At 38.8% G+C, this 15,829-nt stretch overlaps 1 protein-coding gene across 1 annotated transcript in view; it reads left to right on the top strand.

Moving 5' to 3' along the window:
* The window catches only part of plxnc1 (plexin C1), a 56,914-nt gene that overhangs the window by 29,291 nt on the left and 11,794 nt on the right, over positions 1-15,829 (top strand). The window contains exons 3-21 of the mRNA XM_047389559.1: positions 389-523; positions 602-702; positions 779-884; positions 963-1,125; positions 1,213-1,315; positions 1,930-2,005; positions 2,249-2,293; positions 2,393-2,526; positions 4,191-4,370; positions 7,006-7,114; positions 7,286-7,462; positions 7,541-7,708; positions 9,006-9,102; positions 9,204-9,305; positions 10,145-10,248; positions 10,341-10,382; positions 10,471-10,595; positions 10,706-10,904; positions 13,497-13,643. Coding sequence (XP_047245515.1) covers positions 389-523; positions 602-702; positions 779-884; positions 963-1,125; positions 1,213-1,315; positions 1,930-2,005; positions 2,249-2,293; positions 2,393-2,526; positions 4,191-4,370; positions 7,006-7,114; positions 7,286-7,462; positions 7,541-7,708; positions 9,006-9,102; positions 9,204-9,305; positions 10,145-10,248; positions 10,341-10,382; positions 10,471-10,595; positions 10,706-10,904; positions 13,497-13,643 — 2,313 coding nt within the window. The remainder of the gene's footprint in view (positions 1-388; positions 524-601; positions 703-778; positions 885-962; positions 1,126-1,212; positions 1,316-1,929; positions 2,006-2,248; positions 2,294-2,392; positions 2,527-4,190; positions 4,371-7,005; positions 7,115-7,285; positions 7,463-7,540; positions 7,709-9,005; positions 9,103-9,203; positions 9,306-10,144; positions 10,249-10,340; positions 10,383-10,470; positions 10,596-10,705; positions 10,905-13,496; positions 13,644-15,829) is intronic.

The following is a 15,829-nucleotide window of genomic DNA, read 5'->3' as shown; positions in this document are numbered from 1 at the left end:
TCCTTCCATCCATCCATCCTTCCATCCATCCATCCTTCCATCCATCCATCAGTCATCCATCCATCCATCCATCCATCCATCCATCCATCAGTCATCCATCCATCCATCCATCCATCCATCCATCCATCCTTCCATCCATCCATTCATCCATCCATCCATCCATCCATCCATCCATCCATCCATCCAACCAACCATCCATCCATCCAACCATCCATCCATCCATCCATCCAACCATCCATCCATCCATCCATCCATCCATCCATCCATCCATCCATCCATCCATCCATCCATCCATCCATCCATCCATCCATCCATCCATCCATCCATCCATCCCCAGCACTGTTTCTTAGATGCGTACTGCAGCTGTAATCCACATTGTTGTTGTCAGCTTGCTGTGGACAGGAACTATCAGCCCACCTGTCCAAAGATCCTCTACAGAACCAGTGGAGACAACAGAGTGTTTCCGTATCTCTATTTGGACCCAGTGGATCAGAAACATGTGTATGTGCCATTTAAAAACCAGGTAGATCTGAACTTTTTAATCAGATATTCACTTATGTTGATTGTTGAGGTGTTTCTGAAACATTATGTTCTGTTCCAGATTAAGCGTCTTCCGGTGTCAAAGTGCAGCACTTATCAAAATGTGAAGGATTGTCTTTCTGCACAGGATCCATTCTGTGTCTGGTGTGTCTCTAAACCAAGGTCAGAGAAACTTCATCGGCTGCTGAATTCTTCAGACAATTCTGAACTTGTTGATGACTCACTGAACCTTTTTCAGCTGCACATTTAAAGGCGACTGCAAAGATGCAGAGTGGTTGTCCATCCCTGATGATTCCAAACAGAAAACGGTTTCTCACAGAGTTGTGAAGGACTCCACAGGAGAGGTGGTGTTTTATTACATTTCTGACTGGATTCAGGTGGACCTACCAGTTATTTGTCTCTTATATTTGTTCTGTTCTCAGATCAAATTAATTATTCAGACACACGTTACTATGGAGCAGAAGGTTCCGACTAACTTCGCCTGTCAGTTCTCTCCATCCTCTGGTCAGCTTTGTGGAGGACATGGAACACGACCACATTACCCACAATGCACCTGCATCCTCAACAGCACTTTTCCTGCTGATGGTCAGGGACGGTCAGGAAGTCCTAAAACATTTTGTTCCAGCTGTACAGTATCTTAATAAAATTACATGCTTTATGTTGGATTTACAGATGTTATTGTCACCATAAAGATGAGACTTGGAAACACATCTCTGACAGAACAAATAAAGATGATCAACTGTTCCAATGTACATGGGCAACCAAGTTTTCACCTGTAAGTTGATTTAGTTTTAAAATACAGATTTAATAAATGTATTAATAATGTGTAACTACATTATAGTGAACAGTCAGACCAAACTTAACAAGGAAATGTACATTAAATTACTCAACAAAGTGAATTAAGAAGAACCAAAGATTACCTGTATAAAAGAGAGAACGTAAAACAGCTGCTGTTTTCTTCTATGTCTCATACATCTACGCTGCAGACCAGTTTTGTGTTCTGTAGTCTGCTGGATTCTCACTGGGACATTTGGCCACAGAAATATAGGTTAATCACAACTCATATCATCCCATCGTCTAACGATAGGATTTAAGTCAAATGTTTTCATAATAACATGGAGGCCTACTCTGCTAAGATCTGAATAATACAAATATTAGAGCTAATGTTTAAATGTGACAGATGACACGTTAGTAAAAATGATCTGTTTCCTGTTGTACCTAAAAGGAAATTCTTTACTCAGTAAACTGGGACCATGTTTCATTTACAGGAATGATGATACCACTGAATGGGCTTTTGAAGCTTTTTGTTTGTAATGGAATCTATATAATGGGTCATAATGTTTTACTAAAGCTGAGATCAAACCCAGTATGTGACTGTTTTCTCTTCAGGTGTCAGCGGTGTATCAGAGCTGGGTGTGGATGGAGACAGAACAGCTGCTCCTGGGCCAGTGATCCAGTCCAGAACGTAATGATGACCCATTTTATGGTGTTTTTTTTAATGAAGTGTAGATTTTCTAATTGTGTACATTTCTTCTAAAAAAGTGCATGTTAAACACAATGAATATTTCTTTTTAATTAACATCTGTTGTACTTTTGAACTGTTTAACTGTTTGTTTGTTTGTTGTGTATCAAACTGTATTAATGTCAGCTTTAACAACTTCACAGAATGCCCTGATAAACCTCATGTTTCACCTCTTTCTTCCTGCAGGACAGCGTTTGTGTGAACATTGGGCAGTTTGGGATGAACTTTTCTGTGAGTCCAATTTTTAGCTGATCTGACACTCACCTTAAACATTTTCAGTATAACTGGTAGCTAATGTGTAACAGCTGTATTTTCTGTGTTTTCCTTCAGAAACCAGAGATCTCCTCCATCACTCCCAGTGTTGTGTCTTTTTATGGCAGAAATCATGCTGTGTTATCAGGTCGTAACCTCAGAGATGTGACCAGAGTCAGGATTCAGGCAGACATGGGATGTGATCCTAAAGAGTGAGTCATTTTCAACTAAATTAGGCATCCCTGGTAAATGTTCACTCACTGATCTAATGGTTTTTCCTCTGGAAAAGAAAGTGATTTAATTACAGGTCAAACATTAAATCATTGCATGTTTAGTCTCCACAGTGTCTCAATGAGATAAAGAGCTGGGCTTTGACTAGGCCTGGGACTTTTCCTGTCTTAATTGTCAGCCAGTTCTTGGTGGATTTACTGGTATGTTTTGGGTCATTGTCATGTCGCAGTGTTCAGTTCTGCTTTAGCTTGACTTTTTTACAGATGATCCTAAATTTTCTTCAACCACCCTCTGATACATGATAGAATTCATAGTGGATTCTGTGATGGTGAGCAGGACAGGTCCTGCTGTAGCAAAGCAACCCCAAACCATGACACTTCCACCTCTCTGCTTCACAGTTGGCATGAGGTTCTTTTTCTGGAATGTTGTATTTCGTTTAAGCCAAATTTGTCTCCCTGGTAAACTTGAGTCTAGCTTCATGTGTTTCTTAGAGAACAAATGTTTCTTCTTGCACACCTCCCATCAAAGTAAAAGCAGTACAGCATCTTTCTGATTTTGCAGACATGCACTTTCACATCAACAGTAACAAGAACCTGCTGTAGGTCCTGTGGAGACATTTTAGGTTTAGCATCTTACCGTCTTCTCTCAGGGTTAACTTGCTTGGACAGCCAGACCTGGGCATGTTGGCAGTTATTTTGAGTGTCCTCCACTTGTGGACTGTTTTCTGCACCGTGAAATTGCTGATTTCATATTTCTTTAAGACCTCTTCAAATCTGGGCTGCACGGTGGTGCAGTTGGTAGCAGTGTTGCCTTGCAGCAAGGAGGTCCTGGGTTCAATTCCCAGCCAGTGGTCTTTCTGCATGGAGTTTGCATGTTCTCCCCATGCATGCGTGGGTTCTAACCCGGTACTCCGGCTTCCTCCCACAGTTCAAAGAGATGCCTGTTAGGTTAACTGGTCTCTCTGAATTGCCCTTAGGTGTATGAATGAGTGTGTGCATGGTTGTTTGTGTGTTGCCCTGCCCAGGGTGTACCCTGCCTCTCGCCCGTAGACTGCTGGAGACAGGCACCACCTTCCCAGCGACCCACTATGGAATAAGCGGTAGAAAATGACTGACCTCTTTAAACCCCTTACAAACACAAGCTGCTATGATCATCTTTCTGAAAACAAAATGTCTTTTAAAATCTGAAAACCTTAAATTATGGATAGACTATTAACTCTAACAGGTATTCTACATAAACATAATTCACAACTGAAATGGTTTTGTACAAATAATTTTATTTTCATTCAAGTCTCATTTGTACATTTTATCCAACTGTATGTAATTGATGTGATTTCTTGGCTTTCTTGTCATCCATCAGTTTGAGTTTCAGTTGTTTAATCTTTTTATGCACAATTGCTTTCCTGTTCATTCTTGTTTTATCTCTTAAAGATGTTCCTTTTAGATGTTCAGTTCCTCATTTAAATGCAAAAATCTCCCTAAATGTTTATAAATGATTGTAAATACATATTTCCAGTTTTATTTGACAGTACTGAGAAACATGATGCTACTTGGTCAGTTTTATGGGTTTTTTGGTTGATGCATGAAATACTTGTTTATGGTATTCACAGTTTTTCTCTCTGTGTTTTCCTGTGTTCTCTGCTCAGATCTCCTGTGTGGAACAACATCGGGACCAGTCTGACGTTCCATATTCCAGATAGACAAACAAAGGGCGTAGTCAAAGTTTGCGTTCTCCTTACAGACGGAAGCTGCCACAGCAACTTTGCAATCATGTATCAGTCATCCCCAATCTGCACTGATATTGTACCAAGCAGCAGCTGGAGAAGGTATTTAAACCTTTTTTTTGCCAGAAATATACATTCACCATTTCCAGTAGCTGCAGAGCACCAGGCCCTGAGATTAGAGATATTGTGAAATGTGATAATAAAATATTAACATTTGCCCAAAACCAAAGGTCGACCTGTCGGCCAATTAAAATGTCACTCATCCTAATATTCTGTTGGACCTCCTTAAACCTGATAAAGCACACATACAGTACCCTCTACCATCACTTTCATTAAACAAATTTATTCTTGTTTATTTGTTATTAATGGAGCTTGTGTTGTAGAAATTGAAAGCAGTGTCAGGTCTACTACATCATTTTACACCTGAAAAACCTGATGTGTGTTATATTAATTTCTCAGCTGATCTCATGTTTGGGCAGGAAATGTTACTGACTCTGATCTAACAAACTGAATGAATCCCAGGCCTGCCTCTACAGACATGTACCTGAGGCTCTAGGGGTGGTGCTTCAGTTCATTTACTGTTAGCTGTAGACATTAGCCAGAGACTATTAATTATGCTCTCTGTTTTTTAGGCTGAATATAAATAAGTGGGTTTCTAAAATTGAGTCAGGAGTTTGAAATGTTTTCCTTTTGTGTGGAAATACATTTTATTATGGAAAAATATGGTTGCATTTTGTTAATGTTGACTTTTTATATTTTACCAAACATTTAACTGATCCACAGCCACAAAATGGATTGAAGGTTTTATATATAGAGAGAGAAGCCTGCACACTTGATTGTTTCCAGCCAACATGGATCTTACATTTACCTCATGGTGTGGCTTGTCACATCTGTGCACCTGAAACCTCTCTCTGCACCTATACAGTATATCTATAAATGTGTTTGCCTCATTGCTGTTTAGATGTTTGACCTAATAAACATTAAAGTATTGACATGATGAAAAGGTTCTAAGTAATGGCTGTGAAGATCAAGTCTGTGGGCTTCTCTCTATTCATATTGCAAACTCTTCAACCCTGCTTCTTGATCTGAAATTAAATGAGCGTAACTGTTTTCCTTGATTCAGGGTTTTTAGGCCACAGTTTTTCCTTTAAGACAATAGCTCACACCTATCCTGTTTGATTTTATTAACGCATTGTCCACTTCTCAAACCTTTGCTATTTTGCAATCTTACATAATAATGTAATTTTTCATAAAAAATGTAAACCCACTTTTTGGTTGGACCCCAACTAACGGCATAATTATACAAAAATGTGTTCAGGCAAACAGCTCAGTAACCATTACATGTAAAAACAGAGTGATCTGCTGAGGAAGGGCAAACACTTCCTGAACAACCCATTTTCACTGTGACATGACTTCCCTTTTAAATGCAATGACTTTGAATGTTTTACTATTACTGTGCTGTTTCAGGAACATAATGAGGTGCTTTAGTTTAAATACAGACAAAATACTAATACTAGAATCAGCAGTGGTACTTTTCTTCTCAATAGACAAGACAGTTATGACTGTTTCTCTCATCCTGGTTACTGTCATTCAATATCTAGTAATATAATCCACTACAGATTTTATAAACCTGAAAGGTGAAAAACTTTTTCTCAGCTATTTATTGTTTGAAATGTTAATCAAGAAGAGGAAACTTTTTTTTTGCTGAATGTGTGGCACCATTTGCCTTTATTTGACAGTTGTCAGGCAGGAAACAGGGACAAGAGAAGAAGAGGAAGACATGCAATAAATTGCCTAGTCTAATAGGGCTGCTGCATTTAGAACTGGCTATTTGTTGCCTCAGCTCTTCTGTTTCTAAGTAGAATTTTTACAAGCCACATGCAGAGCTAAATACTGCCTTAGGTGCGGCATTATAAAAAAATAAATAGAACCCATCCGACAACATAAAACTGACTAAAAGATCTAAACAAAAACAGCACATTGTGTCCTGATCACAGCTTTTCAGTAAAAAAAAAAAAAAATCATAGATAATCAAACTTGGTGTGATGGTTTGGGGCTTGCCTTGCTGCTTTAGAACCTGGCGAGTTCTGCCTCCTACCAGACAATCCTGAAGGAGAATGCAAGGGCAGTAGGTTATACAACAGGGCAGTGAAGGACACAAGCAAGGCCACACCTGAAGGGCTCAAAAAATGAACCAAAACGTTTCTGTAGTGGCCTATTCAAAGTCTGGACCTAAATCTGACTAAGATACAGTGGTTTGGCTTTAAACATGCTGTTCATGCTCAGAAATCCTCCAATGCAGCTGAATTAAAAAAATTGAGCAAAGAGCCGAAGGGAAGGATTTCTCGCTGGCGATGTGAAAGACTAATTTTTAGTTATAAACGCTTGACTTTAGTTGTTTCTCAACCAGTTATTAGGTTTAGATTGTAGTTACTGGTTCACATATGAACGGGTTGGATTGGATAGTTTTTCTTCCCTTTATAAATAAATTCATTATCCATAAAATGCATTTTGATTTCACTCAGGTCATCTTTGATGTTATGAAAATTAGTTTAAAAACCTTAAAACACTTAGATGTGAAAAAAGCAGGAAGAGAACACATTTGTAAGGGGACAAATACTTTCACAGCACTATAGACTACATTAGGAAGAACCATATTTGGTATGATTTCAAAAAACAAGTTAGGAAAAGTCTCTCTCTTTGTCGTCTCCTCCTACTGCTCCTCTGTGTCCTGTAGTGGGAAGAGGAAGGTCACTCTTATTGGGACACACCTGGATTTGGTGGACAGTGTCACACACATCAACGCCCCACAGGAAGTCATACTTCCCAGGAACCGCAGCTCTCAGGTAACTCTGCAGACAGCAACATATTAGCATACAGTGAACGTCACCATGCTACCTAAAGGACAACAATGTTTGGTGGCGATAGATACAGTGATACAGAAAGCTCATAGAGTGTCACAATAACTGCAGTAAATCTTTGCTGCTTAACATGGCATATGTTTTTATTTGTTGCAGAATCTCATCTATGAAACACCTGCAGCCAAAAACACAGATTTTTCCAGCAGCGTCGTGTTTCTAAAAGTAGCCAATCAAACGTTAACCTGCCGTACAGAAATAGCTTACTATCCTGACCCAGAGTTTACCAGCTTCACAGCCGTGAGGGAAGGAGAGGATGTCCGCATCGTTGTTCAAGTAAGGCTGTTTCTGTTGTTCACACAAACATGTAGATATCAGGTTATTAAAAGGTGAAACTGTTTTTTGTTATTTCAGAAAAAGGTAGATAACCTGGAGATGAAAACAGCTGAGTTGAAAGTTGTTGGCATTCAGAATGAAAAGGAATATCCCTGCATCATAAAATCCAAAGAAATCAGCAACAAGACAGAAACGTTTATCTGTGAGATCGAGGGATTGCATAACGCGGACTTTGAAGAAGTTAAGGTACATCCTAAAGTCATACTACACCAAGGTTAACAACCTGAAGTTCAATAATTATGCCCCCACTATCAGTTTTTCACATTACTTGGTTAAGAAGAACCCAAACACATGACTGAACAGGTAGATGGAAGCACATAAAGAAACTAAATTAACTTTTATTTTGTATGAAACAAAACCTACATCAGACAATCAGACAGATAACCTGAGGAAATACAACATGATGTTTTAAAACTGGGTGAAAAAGACCTCTCCCCAACCCCTGTCCATCTTTGTTAAATCATGAATTAAAGGGGATATATCACAGAGTGCAGTTTTACTAACCCCACCCATACTAACTGATCTGTATAATCAAGGATTAGAGATCATAAAAGGCAGCACATCAATCTGTCAGTCAGGAGGTCACAGTAGAACCCAGAACAACATCTAAAGCTCTGCAGACCTCAGCTAAGGTCAGTTTTCATGATTCAAAAATAAGAAGAGACTAGACATCCCAGGGAGGGTTCTAAGTCCAAAGCCACTGCTGACCAAAAAGAACAAGACTAAAAATATTCTGTGGACTGATGCGACAAAAGTTGAACTTTTCCAGATATCTACTTCCCATTACATCTGACAAACGAAGCTTTCTAGAGAAAGAACACCCTACCTGGAGTCAAACATGTTGGTTGTAGACTGATGGTCTGGATCAGGTTTGCTACATCAGGACCTGAAAACATGATTGAACTATGAATTTTACTCTCTAGCAGGAAATCCCAAAGGAGAAAGTCTGTCAATCATTTTGTGATAATGAGCTCATGTGCATCCGGGTTACACAGCAGGACAATGATCCAGAGCTCACCAGCACGTCCTCCTCTAATGGTCTCAGAAAAAACAATATGAAAGATTTGGAGTGGCGTAGTCAAAGTTTGCACTTAAAGCTGAATTAAGTATGCTAAGTTGGTCAAGGCAGATGGTTGCTCACATTGAGCCAGATGGTTCTGCTGGAGCTTTCTTCCTGTTAAAGGGGAGCTTTTTTTTCTTGGATAAAATTGTCATTTGAAACCTACAAAAACACCAGATCAGATTCTCCCAGAACCAAACCCAAAACCATTATGTTGTAAGTATATCTCTGTAGTATTCATACAACATGTTTCCCATATCTGTCTTATAGCTCAAGACAGCTCTTTATGTTTTATGTGAAGGATGTTTTAGAAAGAGTTTTGGTTTGATGACATTGTGTTTTAAATTAGTGGCAGCATCAAACCCATCTAAAGATGTAGCACCTTTTTGTCCTACTCACTATTGTGGTTACTGTCTGTTACAGGTCAGTTACGGAGGTACGTCTGTAACACTGAACAAGTCATCTTCACTATCCGTTTTAATTCTACTTGTCATTCTCCTGATTCCCATCATCATTATTGGTAAGTGCACCATGTTGTAGGTCTCTACCTGCACCAATAATAAAAGCAGGACACATTTCTACAAATGGATCGTTTCTGATGATATGTTCATTTCTTTTCAGCGGTGCTTGTTTTCTACCGAAGACAACAGAAGCAGCTCACTATTAAGATGAACAGGTTAATGGAAGACCTGGAGCTCGACATTAGGAATGACATTAGACAAGGTGGGTCCCACCTTCTCATAATCTATCATTAGGCTGTTCCAAGGATGGATAAAACTAAGAGCAAATCCCCAATAAACTGTGTTAGTACAACGTGTACAAATCAGCTTTTTATTCTCTAATACCTGCTGCATACCGCAGGGCTTAATATAAATGAATCTGGTCCTTAATACATCCTAAACCCAGGTACATGAAATTAAAATTATTCATACACCAGACGGATTTAAGTTGAAAATAATCTTTTGATTTAACCAACATGTTTGAAGAGGCCTTATTAGAGTACTGAATTGTGTCTGATTGAGAATCTGGAGAAGGAGCTGAAGACTGAAGCGTTTTAACTTTATAAATGTTGTAGTAAACAAAGATTTCTCCCAGGAGCTGTTGTCACGGTGTTCTCTGTGGCATGCTACCACTTGGCAGAAACAGAGAATCTGAATCAGAATTTACCATCAAACATTCTCACACCTTGTCCTTTTTTAACCACTTCACTTTATACTTTCCACCTCATTGGGCGTCTCACACATAGGGAGTTCCTTTTTTGTGATCAAACATGTCTCGCACTGGTTCTGTTTTTACAAGTTAAAAGTGTTGCACAAGTTAATCCTGAGGGAAATAGAAGCCTTTTTCTGCACTGGGCCTTCAGAGGGTCTGGGATCAGTCATGAAGTTATAGTATCAACACACTCTGAGACATTTCTACTACCTCTTTTTTGTGATGTGCAAACTGATTGTTGCATTTATGCGTCTGCATGTCGACTCAGAAGGAGAAATGTCCACTGTCTTGTAAATTGTTTGTGTTGTTTTCGATCCATAAAGCTGCTTCTCTGTGGGTTTCATTCACAGGCTTTATAGATTTACAGACAGAGAAAGCTGATCTGATGGAAAACGTCGGAGCGATTCCTTTCCTAGACTACAAGCACTTTGCGTCCAGAATCTTCTTTCCTGAGGTAGGAGGAAGCTGGAAAGAAACACGTGCTGTACTCCAAATCAGAAAGATGCTCAGGAAAATATAATAGCAGAGTTATCTTTTGTTTTCCAGAGTGAATTGTTAATTAAGCTGTGTATCAAAGACATTGGTCAGGTAAGCTTGATAGCAGCTGTCATGTGTTGCTTTTTGAACGGTCTCAGACACAGTCAGTGATGTTTGTTGCTGTCTGATCTGGGATCAGGATACGGAGAATCTTCAGCTTGATGAGCGTTGCCAGACTTTCTCCAAGCTGATCCAGGACCAGCTCTTTCTCATCACCATGGTGCACACTTTAGAGGAGCAGAAAAGCTTCACCATCAAAGACAAGTAGGTTTATTCTGATGAATGACATAAAGAAATAAAATGTATCCCTTGTTTAGTTTTATGGTTAAATTCTGTTCTTTTTCACAACCCTGGTTGACATTTTTCTTTTTCAGGTGTTCACTTGCATCTCTGATCACTGTGGCCCTTCACAGCAACCTGTCGTACCTGACGGAGGTGATGGAGGTTCTGCTGAAGGATCTGATGCAGCGGAACAGTAACACTCAGCCCAAACTGCTGCTAAGACGGACAGAGTCTACGGTGGAGAAGCTGCTGACGAACTGGGTGTCAGTCTGCCTCTACGGCTTCCTGCGGGTCTGTTGCCCCAATATACCCTAAAGAAAACTTCAGGCAGTGACTTGCATATGTTATGTTCCCATATAAGGCTGGTATATAATGTGTTCTATAGATTTACAAAGCTTGACTAATTAATCCTGCAGAAATTTCAAAATAAAAACTATTAAAAGCTGAGCTGCTACAATTAGGCATCATTCCTGCACAGACACACAGTATAAGGCCATAATAACCAGATTGCTTAATACTTGCTCAAAGTCCTAAAGCAGCACCTTATTAATTCAGTTTCAGTTCAATTCAGTTTGTACCAATTCACAAATGGCATTGAAAAAAGCAGATTCAGTTTTCCTACAGAAATATATAGTTTGGTTAGTTTCTGTTTCTATTACCTAGATTTAATACAAACTTAGTTATAAACCAATACAGTACAGTTCAGTTTGTACAACACTTGTTACGAAGTCTTCTATTTATGGGAACCCAGTGAACTGCATCGAGTTACTGACTTTGCTGCAAACCCTCCCCCTGACATGTGGTAACATTCGATGATTACATCAAGTGGTTAACTTTGCAACAGTCCCTCATGCTGAGCATGCATGTGGAAGGAGAGCTTCTCCTTAACAGGAAGAGACCTCCAGCAGAACCTGGTTCGGTGTGAGCGACCATCTGCCACGTCCGACTGGGGGTTTCAGAAGATAGAGCAGACACACTAAGAAAACATGCTTGGGATTTCTTCATAAGAAAGAATTACAACAATTCAGTCTTGAAGTTACAAATACATGTTTGTGTAAGTCTTGTGACCCTGATTATCAGATGTGTACACAAGCATTATATGTGAGATAATTAAATGGGTAAAATAATAATAAAAACATAGAAAAAAAAATGTCTATCTGTTTATACTGTTTAGTTATATAATATAGCATAAAGATCTAATATCCAATTACCATATTTGTTAATTGGTTTGGTTTCTGAACACAGTCTCAAGACCTCACACAAAGGAAATCCTGACTAATATTTTGTTTTAATCTGTCTCATTTTAGTAAGAGTTAAACCCCATTTTCAGAAAAAGGCAGATTTCAGTTCATTATTTGTTTGCAAAGTCCATTTACTTTTTTTCACTCGTCGACTTTTAGGAATAAAAAGAAATCCAGGTCTTGTTGCCAACAATCCAATCCTAGAAGTTATAAAACATATACATTTACCATTGTTGGAGAAAACCTTTGCATAATTTGTAATTATTTTAGATCTTTAGAACATTTTTCTGTGATGAATCTGTTTCCACTCTTGTGGACATAAAAATTTCAGTTGCTCAGTAAATCAATAGTCATGGTTGTTTCTCCTCTTTATGATGCACCAAATATTTTCAACACAAAACAGATCTGGGCTACAGACAGAACAGTCAAGCACATGGACAGTGTGTCTACGAAGCCACTCTGTGAGGATGACATCCAGTATTAGAGCAGCTTCTTTGTGTGCTGTGCAGGCTTAAAATAATAACTTTCGATGACGGTTTCAGTTGTATTTCTAGATTCTGGGATAAGAAAAATAAAACGACAGTGGTTTCTCAGAGTACGTGAGCCAGTGCAGCAGTTCTGATCAAAGTGGAGTGACCTATGTGATTTCATCTGGGGGTTTTAATACGCACGTCTAATGGTTTCTGTTGTTTGGTGCTGATCAGTGCAGACACCAAAAATATCTTTCTTAGTCTTTTTATGCATAAAAACAATGCACACAGTTTTCAACAGAAATCCTGTTGTGCATCAGAGATTTTGCAAGTGTGGCAAAACAAATACTGAGACACTAATTGAGTTCTTTTTTTATATTGAAGGATAGCTTGAAACATTTTGAAAACCCATTTCCTGCCTTCATTTAAGGAAGTGTTACTATGGTTATGGACAGTTTCTGGTAAAAGAGGTGACACAAAATTAGTACACAGTTCAGTGTCTTTTGTTTCTGTGTTCAAATATTTTTTGAAAACTGTGTAGTATCTGATATACAGGGCTGTAAAAACAGCTGTCTCCTCTTACAGATTTCACATTTTGTTACAGAATAATGATTTAATTATCTGTACACTGACAAGGTAATGCTTAAAAACCCTCCAGTGTGGCTGAAGTAAAACAGTTCTGCAAAGAAAAGTGGGCTGAAATTCCTCCACAATGACGCAAAAACTCATTGCCAGTTAGCATCAGGGCTCAGGGTGGCACAGGTGGATATTAAGCATAGGGGGCAAGTCCTTTTTCACACAGAGCCAGTTAGTACACTTAGCCTTTTGTGTCTTAGTAAAAGAAATAATAATTTGAAAACAGCTTTTTATATTTACTCTGCTCATCTTTGTCTGACATAAAATTTGTTTGCTGATCTGCAATATTTCAGATCAATAAGTGTAAAAACAAGCAAAAACAGATAAATACTTTTTGCACAGCTGTGGATGTATTTATTGACATGTCTCTGAGTGGGCTTCTAATTTCAGCTGCACATATTCCAAACCTGGTGCTTTTCTGGCCAGCCTAAACCGCAATGAGCATGTGCAACAAAAGAGAACAGCTTGAAGCTTCTACACAAACTTGATGTGTGTAGAAGCCTGCTGATCTGCTTTTTGTCTCTGATGTCGCGCAGGAAAGTGTTGGGCAACATCTGTACCTGCTGGTGAGCGCGCTCACACAGCAGATCTCCAAAGGACCGGTGGACTCTGTTACAGAGAAAGCTCTGTACACACTCAGCGAGGACTGGCTGCTGTGGCAGGCGCAGGACTTCAGCCCTGTGGTACACACACACACACACACACAGTGATTCTTTCATGAATAGATGGCCACTTACTTCACATGAGTAGGATTCTGGCCAAACTCTGCATGGTACTCTGCATAACAGCTTCAGTGAGTTGTACTTCCACAAAATGAAGCTTCCTAATTCTCTGTTCTGTTTTTTTTTCTCTTGTTTGGCCAAATCAGAACTGCAGAGAGTATCAATCCAAAACTAATAACAAAATGTTTTCGAATACACTCACTCTACTGTTGTCGAACACCAGCTGTTCATTTTTAATGTTGTAAAGCCATTAAAGTTTTAGTGTGAACACTGAAGTGATTGCATTAGTGGAATGAAGAACGAATTTATTAGCACACATGAGCTGATAGCGCTTTACTTCCTTTCCCCTGTGTCACATGGCCTCTTCGAACATGCCTAACACAACAGGTTTAAGAATATTTCCATTTATCAGCTTTCTTATTAAAAATATATATATTTCCTGATTTGTTTTTAGATTCATTAAGTGTAATACATTGTGCAGTCTGCTGGCTGTAAGCATGTGCTTTTTTCAGACAATAAAACAGAAAATAGGACTCAGAGTTCTGTAAACTGATTGCAGTAAATAAACTGGATTAGGTGTTAGGAAATAGTGCTGTTTAGCGGTTTATCATTTGACACTCAGAGTAAATGTGAGCTTAGTTAGAGCAGCTCATTAGTCTGAGAGAAATTAGATTGGACCTAAAAATACAAGTAGTGCTGATGCAAGAAATGTCACCTCAACCACATATGAGCTGTAAAAGGGTTGGCTGAATATAGCGTTTCAGATTAGAAGCATTAGCTACATGTAGCGTCTGGGAACAGTCAAGGACAGTTTTAGGCTCTCATAGTCATAACAACAAGCGCTAGCAACCTGGAAAATTAAAGTAAATATGACAAACTTATGTTCTTCTCTTCATCGTTCTTTTGTGAAATTCTTTTCAAATTACACTCAGCTGTTAATCCACACCCCTACAGCCCAGAGGAGATGTCTGTAAAACAATGAAATGACTGAGATAAATGTACTATTATCATTAAAAAAGTTGAATAATTTTTTCCAGATGATGCCGAGCGCTCTTGAGGTGGATCTCAGACTACATGAAAAGTGCTTAACTCCTTACAGATTTCTTCTGTTCTAGCTATTTTGTCACACTTGCATGTGTTTCATTATATTTTTTATTTAATCAGGTAGATCTCATTGAGATTAAAAATCTGTTTTTTTTTTCAAGAGAGACCTGGTCAAGAACATTATTAGATCATGAAACATTTTTTTTTAAAACCTGACCACATAAACTGAACTATGAGTCGGCCTGTTTAAGGTCCTGTTCAGACCTCAACTAGGACACTCTAATATCTTTATTTGGTGTGTTTTTTTTACCATTTGGACATGATCTTGAAGGTGTGCATTGGATCATTGTGAAGCTGCATGACCCTATTTGCTTGAGCTTAGGGTCACAAACTCATAGCCAGATATTCTCCTGGATTTTCTCCTACAGACCAGAATTCGTGGTTGGAACAATTATGGCAAGTCACCTAGGCCACAAAGGCAGCCCCAGATTACACTATCACCACAATGTTTTACTTTCTGTTTGATCTTCTTTTCTGAATTAGTTTTTCACCAGATGGAACAGGAAGGACACCTTTCACAAGGTTTCACTTTTGTCTTACCTTTGAGACATTTTTTGGCAAATGTGGGATGAACCTTTGAATTTTTTTCAGAAGTGGTTTTGTCTTTAAAACTCTCTATTGGAAGCCATTTTTGCCCAGTCTCTTTTTTTTCTTGAATCATGAACTCTGACCTTAACTGATGCAAGTGAGGCCTGCAGTGCTTTGGATGTTGTTCTGGATTCTACTGCGACCTCCTGGATGAGTCGTCGGGTGTATCTTGACAATTAACAGGCGTTAATTGGTCCCTTTAACAAACATTAGACATGCTGTGTTAAAATGTTTAAAATCAGAACAGATTACTGGACCTCCAGATAACAGTTGTATCAGATGCATCCACATTCCCGAGTACAACAGGATCACTGCTGCCTGTTGGGGTTGTTGGTTAGAAAACAGTAGAGGCATATTTTGATGGGCGCCTGCTGATGTACTTTTAGAAACAGCTTTTTAACCTTTTACAGACTGATAGATGTCAATGAGTTTGTTTCTCATCTGTTCTTGAATTT

Source organism: Girardinichthys multiradiatus, chromosome 17 (genome assembly GCF_021462225.1).
Source record: "Girardinichthys multiradiatus isolate DD_20200921_A chromosome 17, DD_fGirMul_XY1, whole genome shotgun sequence".
Classification (NCBI taxonomy): domain Eukaryota; kingdom Metazoa; phylum Chordata; class Actinopteri; order Cyprinodontiformes; family Goodeidae; genus Girardinichthys; species Girardinichthys multiradiatus.
This window is presented reverse-complemented; position numbering and strand designations above follow the sequence as displayed.